The 16,988-nt window shown below is 47.0% G+C and overlaps 1 protein-coding gene across 1 annotated transcript in view; it reads left to right on the top strand.

Moving 5' to 3' along the window:
• Positions 1-16,755, top strand: part of UPB1 (beta-ureidopropionase 1) — a 29,069-nt gene extending 12,314 nt beyond the window's left edge. Inside the window, exons 4-10 of the mRNA XM_047828131.1 lie at positions 3,208-3,302; positions 5,695-5,856; positions 7,695-7,864; positions 11,680-11,761; positions 12,765-12,807; positions 14,079-14,233; positions 15,805-16,755. Of these exons, the coding sequence (XP_047684087.1) occupies positions 3,208-3,302; positions 5,695-5,856; positions 7,695-7,864; positions 11,680-11,761; positions 12,765-12,807; positions 14,079-14,233; positions 15,805-15,888 (791 nt within the window). The 3' untranslated portion in view covers positions 15,889-16,755. The remainder of the gene's footprint in view (positions 1-3,207; positions 3,303-5,694; positions 5,857-7,694; positions 7,865-11,679; positions 11,762-12,764; positions 12,808-14,078; positions 14,234-15,804) is intronic.
• The last annotated feature ends 233 nt before the right edge of the window (positions 16,756-16,988 follow it).

The raw sequence follows: 16,988 nt of genomic DNA, 5'->3' as shown, positions 1-16,988 counted from the left end.
TTCATCCTTGTGGGTTTATACATTTGCATAAATATCCCTTTCTTGTCATTTGGTGGGGCTGCAGGAAAGAGCGAAGGTGTGCATCCAGTCTGCCATCTGTACCCCAAACCTCATCTCGCTTTTCATGTTCCTCATTACTTATACTTTCACTCGTTGGGACAGCACTTTTGATTTGTCTCACTCTTCCATTAGACCATAAGCTCCATGAGGTCGTTGTCTGGGTGGTGCTTATTTATTTTTCCCATTCCAATCCCCACCCCTATTTTTTTAATGTTGAAAATATTTCATTGTGGTAAAATATATACATAACATAATATTGATCACTTTACCCATCGGTAAGTGTACAACTGTGACATTAAATACATTCACAAAGTCGTATAACCATCACCACTATCAACACCCAAAACTTTTTCAATATCTCCAACAAAAACTCTGTACTCATTTGATAATGCCACTCAATCCCGTACCTCTGATAACCTCTGTTCTAACTTTCTGTCTCTGTGAATTTGATTACTCTAGGGACCTCATGTAAGTATGTGCTTTTGTGATTGGCTTATTTCACCTAGTATAATATTTTCAAGGTCCATCCGTGTTGTAGCATGTGTCAGAATGTCCTGCCTTTTTATTACTATGTAATATTCCACTGCATGGATAGACCACATTTCGTTTGTCTATTCCCCCACCTCTGTTTTATCTTTAATGAACAATCCCTGCCACATGATAGACACTAAAAATGTTCATTGGATGGTTTAACCACCTTCTTCCCTTTTTTGGATCTGGAAAGCTCCCACTCATCCATCCAGGCATAGCACAGACACCCCCTTCTTTGGGGGACCCTGGAAGCTCCCCTACATAGAACTGGGCACTCTGTGTTATCATGCAGCCACACAAGGTTATAATTCAGTCCCCTCATCTGGGCTGGCAGCTCCTGAGGGCAAGGCCGGGTCTAAATTTGGAGTGTTAGTTCAATAAATGGGGAACCCTCTTCCCCTCTGATTTGAAAGCTGCAGTTGAACTTTGCAGCCAGCCTCCCCCAACCTCCATTCCACATTCTTCTTTGAGAGTTTGTTTACAGTGGTTGTGTAAACAGGAAAAGGGGCCATTAAAATGGAAATGGGGAAATTTGGAGAGCTTAGCAACCTGAAATGAAATCAGAAAGGGAGGTTTTATTCTCTTGGGGTATTTGAATCTCTCCTAATGTGCTGAAAGCTGAGAATAAATGGTCATTAAGGACCTTTTTTGTCATTAACAGCTTTTTGGTTGGCTTCCTTAAAATAGTTTATTCCCTCTTTCCTGAAGTCAAGCCTGGAGTGTCTTGAGTCTGGTGCCAAGGCCCCTGGGGCTGTTGCTGGCAGAACCCAGGTGGCCGAGACAGTGGTGATGCCACTGGTAGCCTCTTCACACTGGCACCATTTTAGGACCAGCCATCCTGTGACTTAAAGGAATTGGGAAGCTAATGCTTCTTTCTATTCCTTCTCTGTGAAATGAGATCTCCCCTGCTTTGCAAGGATATGAGGACCAGCTGCCTATTACTGGGCTCATAGTCCACATTTAAGAAAGGTTGGCTACAATTAGTAGCCCCAAACAGACCACACGCCCCATGCCGTGACCACTTAAGGCACTGGCCATTCACATCACACAGTTCAGAGCAATGGGAACAATAGCAAACATCTGGAATTTAGATGTTTAGACTAATCCCCCTGAAAGAAATGGACCTGGCTTATTGGAAGAAGGAAGGTCTAAAGAGTACATGGAATTGGTTCAAACAAAGAATTCAATACTCTAAAACAAGAAGAAAAAGACAAAACGTCCCACTAGGAAATGGGCAAAGGGTAGGAACAAGGTTGCCTGAAGGATGAACCCAGAAAGGCCAGTGACCATGTGGCCAGGAGCTCCACCTCGCTGGTGATAAGAGAAATGCGTATTTTTAATCATGGTGCTATACCAGTTCACACCATCAGACTGGTGGACACTAAAGAGTATGGCTGAGGTTATGAGCAATGGAACACGTAGCCTGAAATCCCTGTGCCCATCCCCACTGCAGCCCTTGCCCTCCCCCACAAAGGCAAATATCATTTTGGACATGGTATGTGTAGTGTTCTGTGTATTGTTACTACCTATATAGGTACCTGCTGTTCGAAAAATAAAAGGCACACAAAAATCAGTTTATGAATTTAATGAAATTTCTTATTTAATTAACCCCCTGGTGGCATCTAGCCAGAGAACATGGGAATAATGCTTTTATCCTAGGGGAACATTTAGCCTATCATCCAGCAGTTCCCAGACTTCTTACAGGGTCATTAAGCAAGTGGCTTTTCTTGGTCCTGAAGAAGTGTCTCTATCCCCATGAGGAGGAATGTTTCTGTAACGTGCCCAGGGTCCCAGTGCCATCCTCAGTGGCCCTCTGATAGTTTCCCCAGGGAGTCTTGGCTGTGCTTCTACCAACCCAGAGATTGGCCAGCAGTTCAGAATCTTCAGTAAAATATACACAAGATCAACTTTACCACTTTAACCATTTTTATACAGTCCAGTGGCATTAAGCACGTTCACACTGTTGTATAGCCATCCCCACCATCCATCTCCAGAACTTTGTCATCTTCCCAAACTGAAAGTTGGTCCTCCCTGCCCAGCCCTTGGCAACCACCCATCCTAATTTCTGTCTCTATGAATCCAACTGTCCCAGTCCCCCCATATAGGTGGAATCATATAGCCTCTGTCTTTTTATGACTGATTTCCCTTAGCATAATGTCTTCAAGGCTCACCCATATTATAGCATGTGTCAGAATTTCCTGGTTTTTTTTCAGGTGGAATAACATTCCATTATATGGATATACACCAGTTTGGTTTATCCATTCATCCATCACTGGATACTTGGGTTACTTGCATCTTTCAGTTGTTGTGAATAGTGCTGCTATGAAATGGGTCTGCAGATATCTATCTGTTCAAGTCCCTGAATTGTTTTCTTCCCTAAATTCTATTGTTTTTAAGACTGTCATAAAGAAAATGTAGCCCAGCCCTTTGTGTTGTTATGAAACCTAGAAGGGTCAGGGTCTGCCTGGAGCCCATATTCAGGGACAGGATTCAGAACCCAGGCTGAGACAACTGGAGCCTTGTTATCTTGTGGAGAGCCTCAGCTGCTGGTCTCGAGGAGCTCCCCGTCAAAGGCCATGAGCTTTGGATATGATTCTGACTTTGTCCTCTTCACAGCTATGCCCTTTGCTTTCTGTACGAGAGAGAAGCTCCCTTGGACAGAATTTGCTGAGTCAGCAGAGGATGGACCCACCACCAGATACTGTCAGAAGGTAGGACATTAACTGCTCCTCTGACAGCAGCTGCCAAACACGTGCAGGTCACAGAGCACAACCACAGCTGCTGGGTGTGGCCCTTTACCATGGAAAACACACCATTTGGTGCTTGTTTTGCCAGATAAGATTAGATAAGACTATTTGCTGCCCTTTTGTTAGTGTACTTTCACTTAAAATCATAGAATTTCAGAGCCAGAAGGGCCCTTAATGGCTTTTTTTAGGTGAAGGAGCCACAGCCCAGGGAGGAGTGACTTCCCACGATAGGTTCTATAGGCAGCAAGTGGCAGAGGTGGCCCTCGGGGACCAGAGATGAGGTCAAGTCCTTGTCCCAACCTCTGCTACTGACCATGCTATTTGCCTGCATTATGGAAGCTTCTCTGTATGGCCTGTCTCATCAGTACAGAGATTGGTCTTCATTTGTCTTTATTAAAACCTTATAATGTTGTATGACCCCAGTGATATGAAATGTCCAGAATAGGCAAATGAATAGGGGCAGAAAGCACATTAGTGGTTGCCAGGGGCTGGGCGGGGAGAGGGGATGGGTAGTGACTACTAATGGGGTTTTCATTTGGGGGTGATGAAAATGTTCTAAAATTAGATTGTGGTAATGGTTGCACAACTCCGTGGATGTACCGAAAACCACCCAACAGCATACTTTAAAAGGACTAATTTTATACCATGTGAATACTATCCTAATAAAACAGTTATCACACACACACACACACACACACACACACACACACACACACACACACATACACACACAACCCCTAACACCAAAGAGGTTACGAATGATGGCATCCTTATTCTCACCTTGAACAAAGCAGTTTTTTTCACTTCTCCATGTCCCATTCAGATTATATATATATATATATATATATATATATATATATATATACATATATATATATATATAGGGGATTTTTTGAGCAGCACTGTAATCATAAGTGATTCTATCAAAATTGGGTTGCAATTCCAAACATCAGTATTTTCACGCTACTGGAAAAAATCTGTCATCCACCAGATTGTTGATTCTGTGCTATGGATGAAAGAGGAGGGGACTGGTTAAGTGGTGACTGTAGATGACACACTTGAACCAGGGCCAGAGGAAGAGGAAAGGGGGAGTGGGGATGAGAGCTGGTGCCAGGGACACCTGTCTGCAAGAGGGGCCCAAGACCCACAGACGCCCTTCCGTAGCTCAGAGCAGCACCTCTGCCCACTGTGCCTTTCCTCTCTCTGTCATTAAAGCCAGAGATAGTGACAGGCTGGTTAGAGTTGAGGACAAATGACTGTCTGGGGCTGCTCATCATAATTGTCACCAGGTCCTGATGTTCTTACTTGAGACAAAAGGAATTCAGTATCAAAGAGTTTGGTTTGGTTTGACTTGGTTGGTTATAGATGAGAAGTATGATGAATATTCTTTTTTTTTATTGTGGTAAACAACACATAAAATATACTATCTTAGCCATTTTGAAGTATAGTTCAGTGGTGGTAAATACATTCACATTGTATGTAATGTGAAACAGATTTCCAGAACTTTTTCATCTTGTAAATCTGAAACTCTGTACCCATCAAACAACTCTTCATTCACCCCCAGCTCCTGGAAACCAACATTCTACTTGCCGTTTCTATGAATTTGACTACTTTAGATACCTCACGGAAGTGGACTCGTTCAGAATTTGTCTTTTTGTGACTGGCTTATTTCACGTAGCATAATGTCTTGAAGGCTCATCTGTGTCAAGGATGACATCAATGTCATTCATGTGATGATAGGATTTCCTTCCTTTTGAAGGCTGAATAATATTCCACCCTATGGACATAGCACATTTTTAGAAAGATTTTATTTTTGAGTAATGTCTACCCAACGTGGGGCTTGAACTCACAACCCCGAGATCAAGAGTCACATGCTCTACTGAGCCAGCCAGACACCCCAGATATACCACATTTTATTTATCCATTCATCCATCAGTGGAGTCTTGGGTTGCTTCCACTTTTTGGCTCTTATGAATAGTACTGCTATAACCATTGATGCGCAAATATCTCTTCAAGACCCTACTTTCCATTCTTTCAGATATGTAACCAGAAGTGGGACCTCTAGATCATATAGTAGTTCTATTTTTAATTTTTTGAGAAATTGCCATACTAGTTTCCACAGCTGCTGCATCATTTTACATTTCCACCAACAGTGCACAAGGACGATGATTATTCTTATTTAGCTAATAAGCTTGGGCATCAGGACAACACTGACATTCTTCCAAAGAACAAATAAAAATGATAGATATCTCTGAACCAAGTCTAATTATTTAGTAGGATCATTTAATTCTTCAATAAAAACAACTATGACAGTTGATTTAAAAGTAGGACTCTGCTATATTCATCATTCTTCCAGCTGGCAAAGAAGCATGACATGGTGGTGGTATCCCCCATCCTGGAACGAGACAGAGAGCATGGGGACATTTTGTGGAACACAGCTGTGGTGATCTCCAATTCTGGAGCTGTCCTGGGAAAGACCAGGAAAAACCACATCCCCAGAGTGGGTGACTTCAATGAGGTGAGCCAGCTCAGCCTTTGTGGATCTTTCTGTGAGCAAAACTCTGTGTTGGATCATGTCATGTCACACAGTGCTGGAACACTGTGTGGCTGCAGTGCTCTGGGGTGTGCCGCCATTGTCCTGCATCACATGGATGATAGGATTCTGGTGGGAGTCCTGGGTGAGTCCCAAACACCAAGCACAGAGGGGTATTTCTTTTTCTAATATAACCTGATGTGGCTTTCTGAAATTTGTCTTTGAGGTAAGTAATATATTGATTAAAACAAAAATAAGTCATGCACAAATGTGAAATGATTCCTCAGCCCCTTTCAGGCTCTGAGCTCCTTACCCATCATAGGCTAGCCCTTGCTTGGGAGGTAGGGGGTCCTTGTCTGTAAGTCACATGAGGTATTAGCCATGTCAATGTGTGGGATGGCAGTAGGTTAACGTGCGTGTCTGTGCACCGGGGTATTAGGTAGAGCTTTGTGCCCATGATCAAGGTATAAATCAGGGGAGCTATTTTGATGAGTTAATGCCAATTCACGGGTGGATTAGATGAAGAGGGGTGGACGTTTGAAGGAGGGAAGTAAACTCCAGCTAATACCTAAGATATGAAACCTGAACTTGATCTGCGATGAATACAGTTGTTCAGAATGCAATCTCCCCAGTCCTTTGCTGCCCTCCCTGATTGCGGGAGTTCCAGCCACACTCAGACTGGTCAGGAGGACAAAGAAGGATCTATAGAGGGAGATGACATTTCCTAGGGAGAAAGAAAAACCGAGTGTTTCTCGGTAACAGCTGGAGGTGCGGGTGGGAAGATGTGCTCATCACCTGTTTACCCTGGGATTAATCTTTAGCTCCCAGCAGATAGTGAAGGGCTTGTCTCAACACACCAGGATCTACTCCAGTGTCCACCACATGTGCACATCCTGGTTGCTGCCTGACCCTGACAAATTTTGAGATTAATGGGAGGAGGCAAAATGTTCTGGAATCATATCTGTTTGGGACCCTGACTAGTCCTCTAGCCTCCACTCAGTGCCATCCGTGAAAATGTCCCAGGGCCAGCACCCCAAGGGGGCAGAGAGGCCAGCTGGGCAAGTCACATGCCCCCTGAGGCCATGGTGGTTTTCCCCTAGCAGGTGACGGTTGCTCTGGATGAGCTTCCAGTCCCTTCTGCTCTGACATTCTTTATAGGAACATGTGGTTGGTGAAGACATTGACTAACTCATGTTAACATCGACCAAACTTTAGCCTTTAGTTGTACCACGATTGAAACCTAACTAAAGTTTATCCTTAAAATACTGTGGGAAGTTGCTTTGGGGATTTTTCTGACATGCCACAAAATAAATTGTGGGTAAATGCTTAAGCCATGGTGATTTCCCAGTTGTTGGCTTATAGTTATTGTGTCTGGTTTCTTCAATTAAAAAAAAATTTTTTTAAACATTTATTCATTTTTTGAGAGACAGAGAGAGAGAGACAGATTATGAGCAAGGGAGGGGCAGAGAGAGTCAGCTGCTTAACCAACTGAGCCACCCAGGAGCCCCTCTTCGATTAAAAAACATTTTTTTAATGTTTATTAATTTTTGAGAGAGAGAGTGTGTGTGTGAGCAGGGGAGGGGCAGAGAAAGAGGAAGACACAGAATCTGAAGCAGGCTCCAGGCTCTGAGCTATCAGCACAGAACCTGACACGGGGCTCAAACCCACGGACCATGAAATCATGACCTGAGCTAAAGTCAGACATGAGTCACAGCCAAGACTGTTACTTTTAGAGAACTGGAATATTTTATTTTTTCCGTCAAGTCTAAGGAAAGAGAAATCGTACAGCCCAGAGGTTTTCACATATGGCCCTTGTTTTTCAGTCAACTTACTACATGGAGGGAAACCTCGGACACCCCGTGTTCCAGACTCAGTTCGGGAGGATTGCGGTGAACATTTGCTATGGGCGGCACCACCCTCTCAACTGGCTCATGTACAGCATCAACGGGGCTGAGATCATCTTCAACCCCTCAGCCACCATCGGAGCACTCAGGTCTCTCAGCTTGCAGGATCTGGGAGGGTTCTTGGGACCTAGCTATCTTAGACCCACCGCCAGGCTGCAGGGTTCCGAGATGGGTTTAGTAAACTGTCGTGCGCAGCTGCGGCCACCAGGTTGTCTTACAAATCTGAGTATGGGATTGTGTGTTGTGTATTTACCCAATTTTTCTGTGGGAAAAAATTTACTCAACGTCAATTAAAATTCCCCCTAAAGAGCTGCTTTGCTGTAAAATACTATTCTCTGCTATTATTCTGAACACTGAGATGGTAATAATTCCCCTCCATCCTATAATTGTCAGGATTCCAAAAAGCTCCTCTTCTAAAGTACCAGAGCATAGTAGGTGCCTGGCCAGCATAAGCTCCCTTCCCTGTCATGGCCCCTGCTAGGGGGACTGCGGATACCTAAGACTCTTATCTGCAACATCCAGCACATGGAAGTCAGACATCTGGATGAGAGAAGGAGCAAATGAGAGACTAAAAGCTGTGAGGGTCCTTAAGAGATCAGTTAAGTGACTCTGAAACTTGGTTTTAACCAGCAAAGGGTTTTTCTTGTAACACCTAACACGTGTTTAGGTGTCAGCCTAATCCTGAAACAGATAAATGTATTCTGATCAAGGCTGTGGGGTGGGCCCCGGCAGCCCTTGGGTTCCTGTGCAAGACCCCTGGGGCTCACTTAATAATGGCGGGCAAGCTAAGATGACCCGGCATGACTGCACTTCCTCTGCTTGTCTCTTCCCCAACGGCTGAGTATTTGGGTGGTTTCTAGTTTTGCATCATTAACAAGTACCAGAACTCTAGGAATTTATGTGCAATTATCTTTCTCCCCAACTCACTTCCTCCAAAGCAGGATTCCTGGAGCAGGAGGTGCTGGCCTTCACTCTGTGTTGTACTGGTTGCCAGTGCCCTAGCAGTGGGCCCCTGGGGGACCCATGGGGAGTGGTTGGGGCAGTTCTGGTGGGCAGCTTTGAGTTCCCTGATGGCCTATCCCTGTCACTCTTCTCTCTTGACTAAATTTTAGTCAAATTTCTTCTGAAGGTCAGAATGTGATATTTACTTTACCTTTTCTTTTGAGCATGGTGCTCTCTTCTCAAGAGCGACATCCTTATAGCATTCCAGTTTCCACAGCAGCCCCCTCAGTGAGGCAGAGCACAAACCTAGCTGGCTCCCTCAAGTCAACCGCCCCATCCATGCACCTGAAGTTTCTCTCTGTGTCCAGGAGGGGTGCTGTTGGTCAGAAGAGAAAAATCTTGGACATCCTCTGAAGAATCTCCCTGGGGCCTCATGGCAGCTTAGTTACTATGACAAAGTCCAAGGCAGTTGTGACATAGGGTAAACTACTGGTCATCCAGCATCCAGACCTGGGCAGAGCCTCTGGGCCACCCCCCTGGAGCAGCCCCCTCCTGTTGGCCATGTGTAAGACATTCAGCAAGCATCATCTACCTGCAAGGGTCCCTTGAGGAACCTGAAGCCAATTCGCTGAGCATCAGTGCCTATACCGGCTCTTGGGCCAGGGCAGGCAAAGCTGTGGCCTCAGACTCGGATGGCCAGCTCCCTGACCTTACTCTGTTGAGCTTTTATTATCCCCAATTAAGCAAACAGAAGCACCCCAATGTAATATGCACATAACTATTTATGTCTCCAGCAGTCTATTAGGCTTATTAAAAATTATTGATTTTCCTTCCTCAACCAACAGTCATCCAACTCATGCCTTTCAAGGGTATGGTGAGGCTGACAGTTAAAACGGTAACACGTCCTTTGGAAAGCGGTATGTTTCATGAGCTCCTAAAATGTTCACACCCTTGACCAGATAATACGCCTAGAACCTTACCTGACAGAGTATCTAAAGGAGGAGGAAAAGGCTGAAGCCAGAGGTGAGAGAAATGTCAGACTTAGGTAAATTTCGGCCCATCTCTTCCTTGTTATTGCACAGTCACTAAAAAGTCATTATGAAGATAATGCAACATCATGACAAAAGCCTGTGAGCAAAGATGTTTTCAGGCTATGGTCAGAACTCTGTAAACCTCTTTTTTGCCAAGAATGGGTATGGAGTGTGGAAAAATTACAACAGATGGTTTATAAGGATGGTGGGATTCTGGGTGATTTTCTTAAAATGATAAATGAGTATTTATGGAATTGATGGTGAGTGTTTTTTCAGCACCGGGCTGGGAAAATCCCCACCAGCTACACGCAAGCAATGGCTTCTGGAACCATGCATTCCTTCACTGGCATGTCCCCCCTCCCATACACACATGCTCTGTGGATTGGTGGGGTGTCCTCACTCATTTTAGGGTCCCACAGTTATAAGCACACGATAGACTTGAAGTGTTTTTTGATGACCTGAGTCATCCTGACCCATGTGGCCATGTATGTGTGTCAGTAGGAGAGTCGCTGTTCCATCTCTTCAATGCATGTCTTTGTCACACTGTGACTGGGAATAAGGCAGATGTCCCCATACCCCCATCGGGCTCTCCATGATTCCCGCATACCCTGGGTTCTCACGAGCCTCCATCTTCTTTCCCTTGCTTGCTTTGAGAGCCAAAGTTTTATTGCCAGCTGTGGGTTTGAGTCCTACACAGTGCACCCTCCCAGGAGAATTGCAAGAAAGATGTTTTCTGGCACTCACCCTGCAACCGTCTATTTAATTCCTGAAAATGTCATTTACGGGTGTGTTTCTATAAAAATCCTTTCTTAAAAGTTTTGTCAGCTTGGCTTAGCACCTGGGGGGGGGCAGGGAAGCAGCAAAATGAGTCCTCTCAATCAAGCCTGTGATTTTTTTTTTTTACAGACTCGTGAAACCTCCCGAGAATTAGGCTTGTGACAAGCACCCACTCCCTCCACCTACTCCTGGTTTAAACCAGGTGCATGCTGACAGGAAGGAAGATTCCAGGGCATTTTGCTCTCAGTCACTCAGTGTTTCTAAGTGGGCATTACACCTGTCAATCCAGAATCTTAATGATGTTGTTCCTCAGACAACAGAGTGACAAGAAGGCCCACTGGATTCCATGGCACATTGTCATTGGTGGGCTGGAGAAGGACAGGGTCTTCAATTGGGACAAGGTTTTCCACCATGTCCTACCTTTGTGAATACTGGACTGAAGAAGGCCCACAGCTCAGCTGTACCTGTATGGTGCCTCCTTCCTGGGCCAGTAAGAGAACCAGGGATCCCCTGCTTAGAGTCTCAGGGTTCAGAAGAGGAAAATAGGAAGGCACTGGGAAATGTGGACAGGCTCAGGGGAGGTGACACCTGCTACAGAATCTACCCCTTCCAGGTACCCCAATTCCTTGCAGGTTTACTGTTTGCTTGGCCTGAAGTACCCCCTCTCTAGAGACTGCTTTGCAAGGCAACAGAGCAGGGTCGGGATTAGTGCAGCAGTCTGAGCCTTGAGCTCCCTTCTTACATTTGCCAGGTGAGGCTCTGCCCAGCACAGAATGTGAGTTCCTCACCCGACCCAAGAGGAGGGAAGAAGAGAGAGCTAGTCACAGGGCTTCTGCCACGCAGCCCCCTCTAGAAGCTTTGCCTGTGTGGTCAGTCTTTACAATATTCCTTTAAGGAAGTTTCAGAAAAGGAAACTGAGGCTCAGGGCTGCTTTGTCCTGCAGCAGCCCCTCCCCAAAAGGCTGCTTGGGCTTGAGCATGGGACAAGCTGGCCTGCTTGTGGGTTTGGGGTCACCCACAGCCACAAACAGTCTCCCTGGCCATCCCCACTGCGGACCTGAGAAGGCCGACAGCCTGGCTGTCACTCAGGACCAAGCACCCCCCCAGTCTGGCTGGAAAGTCAGCCACATGGTTCCTCTTGTTTCTCTCTCACAGTGAGTCCCTGTGGCCAATTGAGGCCAGAAACGCAGCCATTGCAAATCACTGCTTCACCTGTGCTATCAACCGCGTGGGCCAGGTAAGTCCCCGAGGTCTGGCTGGTCTCCCAGGTTTGGTTAACCAGGTGTGCTGGGGTGGGGACAGAGTGATAAGCTGCTAGGAAGGCTACCTGCCGAGAGGGGACCCGGCCTCTTCGCCAGCAGAGTCCACAAGGGGAAGCAACTGTCTGCTGGCCCTGGTGGGGACATGTCACACCTCTTCTCCCTGCTCCCTCTGTGTGAAGGCCATAAATCCTAGGGTCCCGAAAGGGGGTAGACTGGCTTGGTCTGTTACTTTTAAAGATATTCCCATGTCCTCCTTCTGTTTTTGTCTGTTTTGGTTTTTAGCTGAAACCGTTTTGAATGGCTGTCACCCTGTCCCCACCACGTATCCAGTTTCGTGTTTTTCCCCATTGACCCCATGCACTGAATGACCCTGACTACAAAAACACAATGCGTTTATTACATAATAATCTTCTTCCTATTCTTATTAATCGGATGCCAAAATCTAATCAGAGCATCTGCTCAGTCTGAGATAACCGAGGTTTCTACGTTTCTGGCAACATGAACAAACTCAGTGTTTTAATTAGCCTGTGTAACCCCATCACAGCTTGATATGCAGTTTCCATTAGGCTTTAGGGAAGATATTGAAAACCACGTGTGGACACCCCCTTACTCCCTTCATAGACCCCAAGCTGGGGCTATTTCTCAGGCGGATACACCTCAGATGCCTTCCACAGCCCTGAGAACCACTCTGCAAAGCATCTTTTTTTTTTTTCCCCTCCCAGGAGATTATAAACTCCCCAGAGATGAAATCTGAGTTTTTACCTTGCCTGTCAAATTCCCCGCTGGCCGCCTGTGTTGGCCCGATGCTGGCTACTTAGCAGGGACGTTTAATAAGCACTTGTTGATTGCCCAGTGACTACAGACCATTCCTTCTGGCTTTAACTGTTTCTTCACAAAACGCCTCCTCAGCCCGACTTTGTGGTGGATGCGGTGGTAGTGCCACCTATAGGTTTACCTTACCTTGGTTTTATTTCACAGGAGCACTTCCCGAATGAGTTTACCTCTGGAGATGGGAAGAAAGGTATGTTCTGTGAATTTCCATGGTGGCTGCAATTGAGGGGTGGGCCTCGCTGTCCCATTCTCTGTCTGCCACAGGGTCTGTGCCACAGGCCTTGTCTGCGCATGTGGCATGTTGTCGGAGGCGTGCACTGCTCTCATCTTTATGGCCCACAGTGTGGGGGGAGCCTGACCATGGCTACGTTTGGATAGGCAGTCCTGGGCTTGTGACCACAGCATTCCCCAGATGCGAATTGAATGGCATTGGATTGGACTCTACCCCTCCCCCGGGATTGGTATAAGATGGGCCTAGAAGATATGGGGGAGCCCTTTGTGAGCTCCCTGAAAGAGGGGGTGCTTTATCCACCCTACACATCTCCTTCCCTCTCTTCCTTTGTCCTTGTTCATCTGCTACCATCCCCCACCCCAAGCTGCACAGCTGTCCCAGAACACTGGCATGGATTGTCTTGGGTTCCTAGAATCCACAGCTTGTTTTGATCTGAGGGCAGGTACCACCTGACTTCTACTAGGATTCCCCACCCCCTGGTCCCACCTCTCTGGCTGGAAATGTGGGAGGGAAGGGCCCACCAAGGAGGAACTACCTCAGGGTATCCCCTGATAAGGCAGAGGGGATGGAGCAGGTCTGTTTCCCAGAAAAGTACTTCCTGAAAGTGTTCCAGATCCCCTCATTTGAGGCCCCAGACTTCCAGAGTCTCTAATCCCAGTTAGCTCTCTGCAGTCAGAGTCACAGAAGAGGCAGGGAAATGAAGTCTGCTGGGAATCTACTGTGTCCAAGCCCCTGCTGGGCCCTGCACTGTGCCCACCTACTCCTTACATGCCTGTGGGGTGGCTATTAGCCCACTTGTGAGGGGACCGAGGTACGGAAGGAGGTGGGTACAGTAGACAGAGCTGGCAAGGCAAGTGAGGGCAGAGCTTCCAGCTCACATTGTTGGGCCACCACAGGAAGCAGGTCACACAGGAAGCCCTACAGAGCCATGTGACTCCTTTGGGCTGTGGGTGGCTAATGTTGGGAGTAAGGGCTAATACTTCTACAAGGGTGACCTTTAAGAATGTTCCCAGGGGCAGAGGTGAGGGCTGTGAAGGTGACTTTTGGAAAAACTTCCTTGACCTCAGGCCTGAGGAGGGACTCAGGGACTTGGGCCTCAGCATTTGGCAGATGCTGGGGAGGGTGGCACTGACCCTTTGTTTAGGATGTCACTCAATGTGCCTCCCTCTCTGAAGAATCCACCATGTGCCTGCACAAGCTCACAGGTTCTTTCTTTTGCTCCTTCAAAGCTCACCAGGACTTCGGCTACTTTTATGGCTCGAGCTACGTGGCAGGCCCGGACAGCAGCCGCACCCCTGGTCTCTCCCGCAATCGGGACGGGCTGCTGGTTGCCGAGCTTGACCTGAACCTCTGCCGGCAGGTGAATGACATCTGGAACTTCAAGGTGGGTCCCTGAGTCCCCTGATCTTGCCCTGCTCCTCTTCTTGAGGCCCCATCCTGCTCTCAGGGCTAGAAACCACAGCCGCTGGGTTTGCTCTCCAGAACAGCCAGATGAGACTCTAAGCTGAGTGGAGGGGCAGGTTTCTTCCTCCCAGAGCTGGTGTGTGAGGGAGGAACCACTGCATCAAGTAAGGCTCAGGCAGCAGACCCTAATAAATTCTCCTCTTGTCTGATTTAGAATCTGGGCGCCTTCAAACAAATTAATCTCAATTTCATTTGTCCGGAGAATAGAGTGGATTGGCTTCTCTAATCCTTTTTTTCCTTTCCAGGCATTTGTACTTATCACAAGATAAATGTGGGTGTCTGGCTCTGCCTGTGGCCCGGCCCCATGGTCTAGGCCTTGATGGTAGAGGGAAATGGGTCATGCAAAGAAATGGCATCTTATCACAGCTGTGTGCCCCCTCCTCCCCACCTTTCCCAGTCACGTTAAGCAAGCCCTTTCTGCTCCTGGGCCTTAGTATGCCCATTTGTAAAACAGAAGGCTTTACTGCGAGGTCTCAAGTGGCCTTTGAGACCTAACTTGCATGACACCAGGGGTTATGGGAGGAGCATAAGTGCCCGCCTTCCTGGAATGGGGAGCCATTCCATGGCAGCCATGGCCCAGGACCCGGACCCCCCTGGAATACACTCTCATCCTGGATGCAGATGGAGTTTGCTGCATTAGTGTCCAACAGTATTCTATCAACTCAGAACCCACGCCAATGAATACATACAAATGAATGTCCTCACAGCTGAATGACTTTGCCCAGCTTCTGTGGGAAGAACCAGCTCCCCTCCATTTACCTGAGCATGGGTCCTTGGGCGTGTTCCCTGAGTCTCAGATCCCCATCAGACAAACAAGACAAACAAGGCCCACATGAACATCTCCTCTTTCCTGGGAAGGTCTCTCCTCTTCCTGGGAAGCTCAGATTAATGCTGTATTCCACACAATAAACAGAATGTTTTCTCATTAGTAACTTTTTGAACGCAAAAGCCCTCCCAAACTATGGTGATGGGCTTGAGCTCCTACTGGGACTTTGGGGAGGAGAGAGGGAGGAGATGCTGGGTAGATTCTCTAGCCCTGCCCCCACTCTCTCCCAGACCAGAGCCGGGAGGGTGCACCAGGGTGCAAATACCTGCAAACTTCACTGCTGTCTGGGGACCTGGAGCAAGTCCCTCCCCTCTCTGGGCTGTGGGCTGTTCTTCTGGGGTTCTGTAAGACCAAAGGACAGCCCTCTTCCCTTCTGCCTTGGGGCAGGCCACACCTTCCGGATGACAGATCACAGAGGTCTTCCAGCAGGAGGGGCTGGAGTGTGTGAGTCCTCTGTCATCTGTCATCTTAGCTATAGCACCAGAATCAGTGCCGAGAGGTCACACAGGGGTTGTTTCTCTGTGTTACGTAGTCTGAAACTATCCCCTCAACTGGCCTTCCAGACGAATTTCTGTCCCGTGGCTGCCCTCTAGTGGCTAGAGGTGGTGGTGAGTAAATGAGGGACGTTTATGAAACAAGAATTTCTGCCTGTGTTTTGCTTTCAGATGACGGGCAGATATGAGATGTACGCTCGGGAACTTGCCGAAGCCATCAAACCCAACTACAGCCCCAATATTGTGAAAGAGTAGCTGGATGTCAGTCCCTGCCTACCAAGGAGGGGACCTCTGCCCCTAGCAGCTCATCAAGTACAGCAGGCTTTTACACTTTCAAGTTCTCCCTCATGATGCCCTGATAACATTGCTGTACAGATTGGTTTTAAAATGCCCAGGCAGGGAGGGTAGATTGAAGAGTGACTGCTTAATGAATATGAGGTTTCCTTCCTGGGTGATGAAATGTTTTGGGGCTACACAGAGGTGATGGTTATACTTCTAATGTACTAAATGTACTAAATGTACATGAATGTACTAAATGCCATTGAATTGTATACTTTAAAATGGCTAATTCTGTGTTATATGAAGTTTACCTAATTTTAAAAAATCCCAGGCACTGCTTGTGCAGGTTGACTTGCGTTTAAACACATGGGATGCCCCAGTCCTGAGGTTCCTCACCTCCTCTGTTTAGACTGTCAGCAACCTGAGGGTAAGGGTGGGAGTGTATGTCCAAGGGAAAAGCCGAGGCTGATCCAGAGTCCTTGAATTACCAAGTGGTTGTGGGCAGGGGAGACGGTCATTAGATGTGTCCACTTGGCCAGGCTGCAGTCTCCAGATATTCAATCAGACGTTAATCTGGGTGTTGCTGTGAAGGTATTTTGTCGACGTCATTAAAGTCTGTGACCAGTTAACTAAGCAAGTGAGATTATCCTAGATAATCCTGATAGGCCTGATTCAGTCAGTCAAAAGGCCTTCAGAGGAGAGCTGAGGCTTCCCCAGTGAAAAAGAAATTCTGCCTGTGGACAGCAGCTTCCTTCCCAGGCCTGTTTGAGTTCCAGTTTGTCCTTCCTGGTGGCCTGCCCTACAGATTTCAGACTTGTCTGTCCAGCCCCCACAATCACTTAAGTCAATGCCTTGCAATAAATCTCTTTCAATATATATGCGACTGTTTCTGCTTCTTTGGCTGGACCCTTATTGATATAGATTCTGGTACTAGAAGTGGTTCTAGAGGAACAGAATCTTCAGGACGAGTTTTCTGCATTGGTGCTAGGTTTCCTGGAATTCTTCTCTAATTTGGTTGATTTAAAGACACTAATGACTCTATTTCCAGTAGTAAAGAGGGCAATGGTTAGTCCATG

Source organism: Prionailurus viverrinus, chromosome D3 (genome assembly GCF_022837055.1).
Source record: "Prionailurus viverrinus isolate Anna chromosome D3, UM_Priviv_1.0, whole genome shotgun sequence".
Lineage (NCBI taxonomy): Eukaryota > Metazoa > Chordata > Mammalia > Carnivora > Felidae > Prionailurus > Prionailurus viverrinus.
The sequence above is the reverse complement of the archived record's forward strand: the minus strand, read 5'-3'. Positions and strand labels throughout refer to the sequence as shown.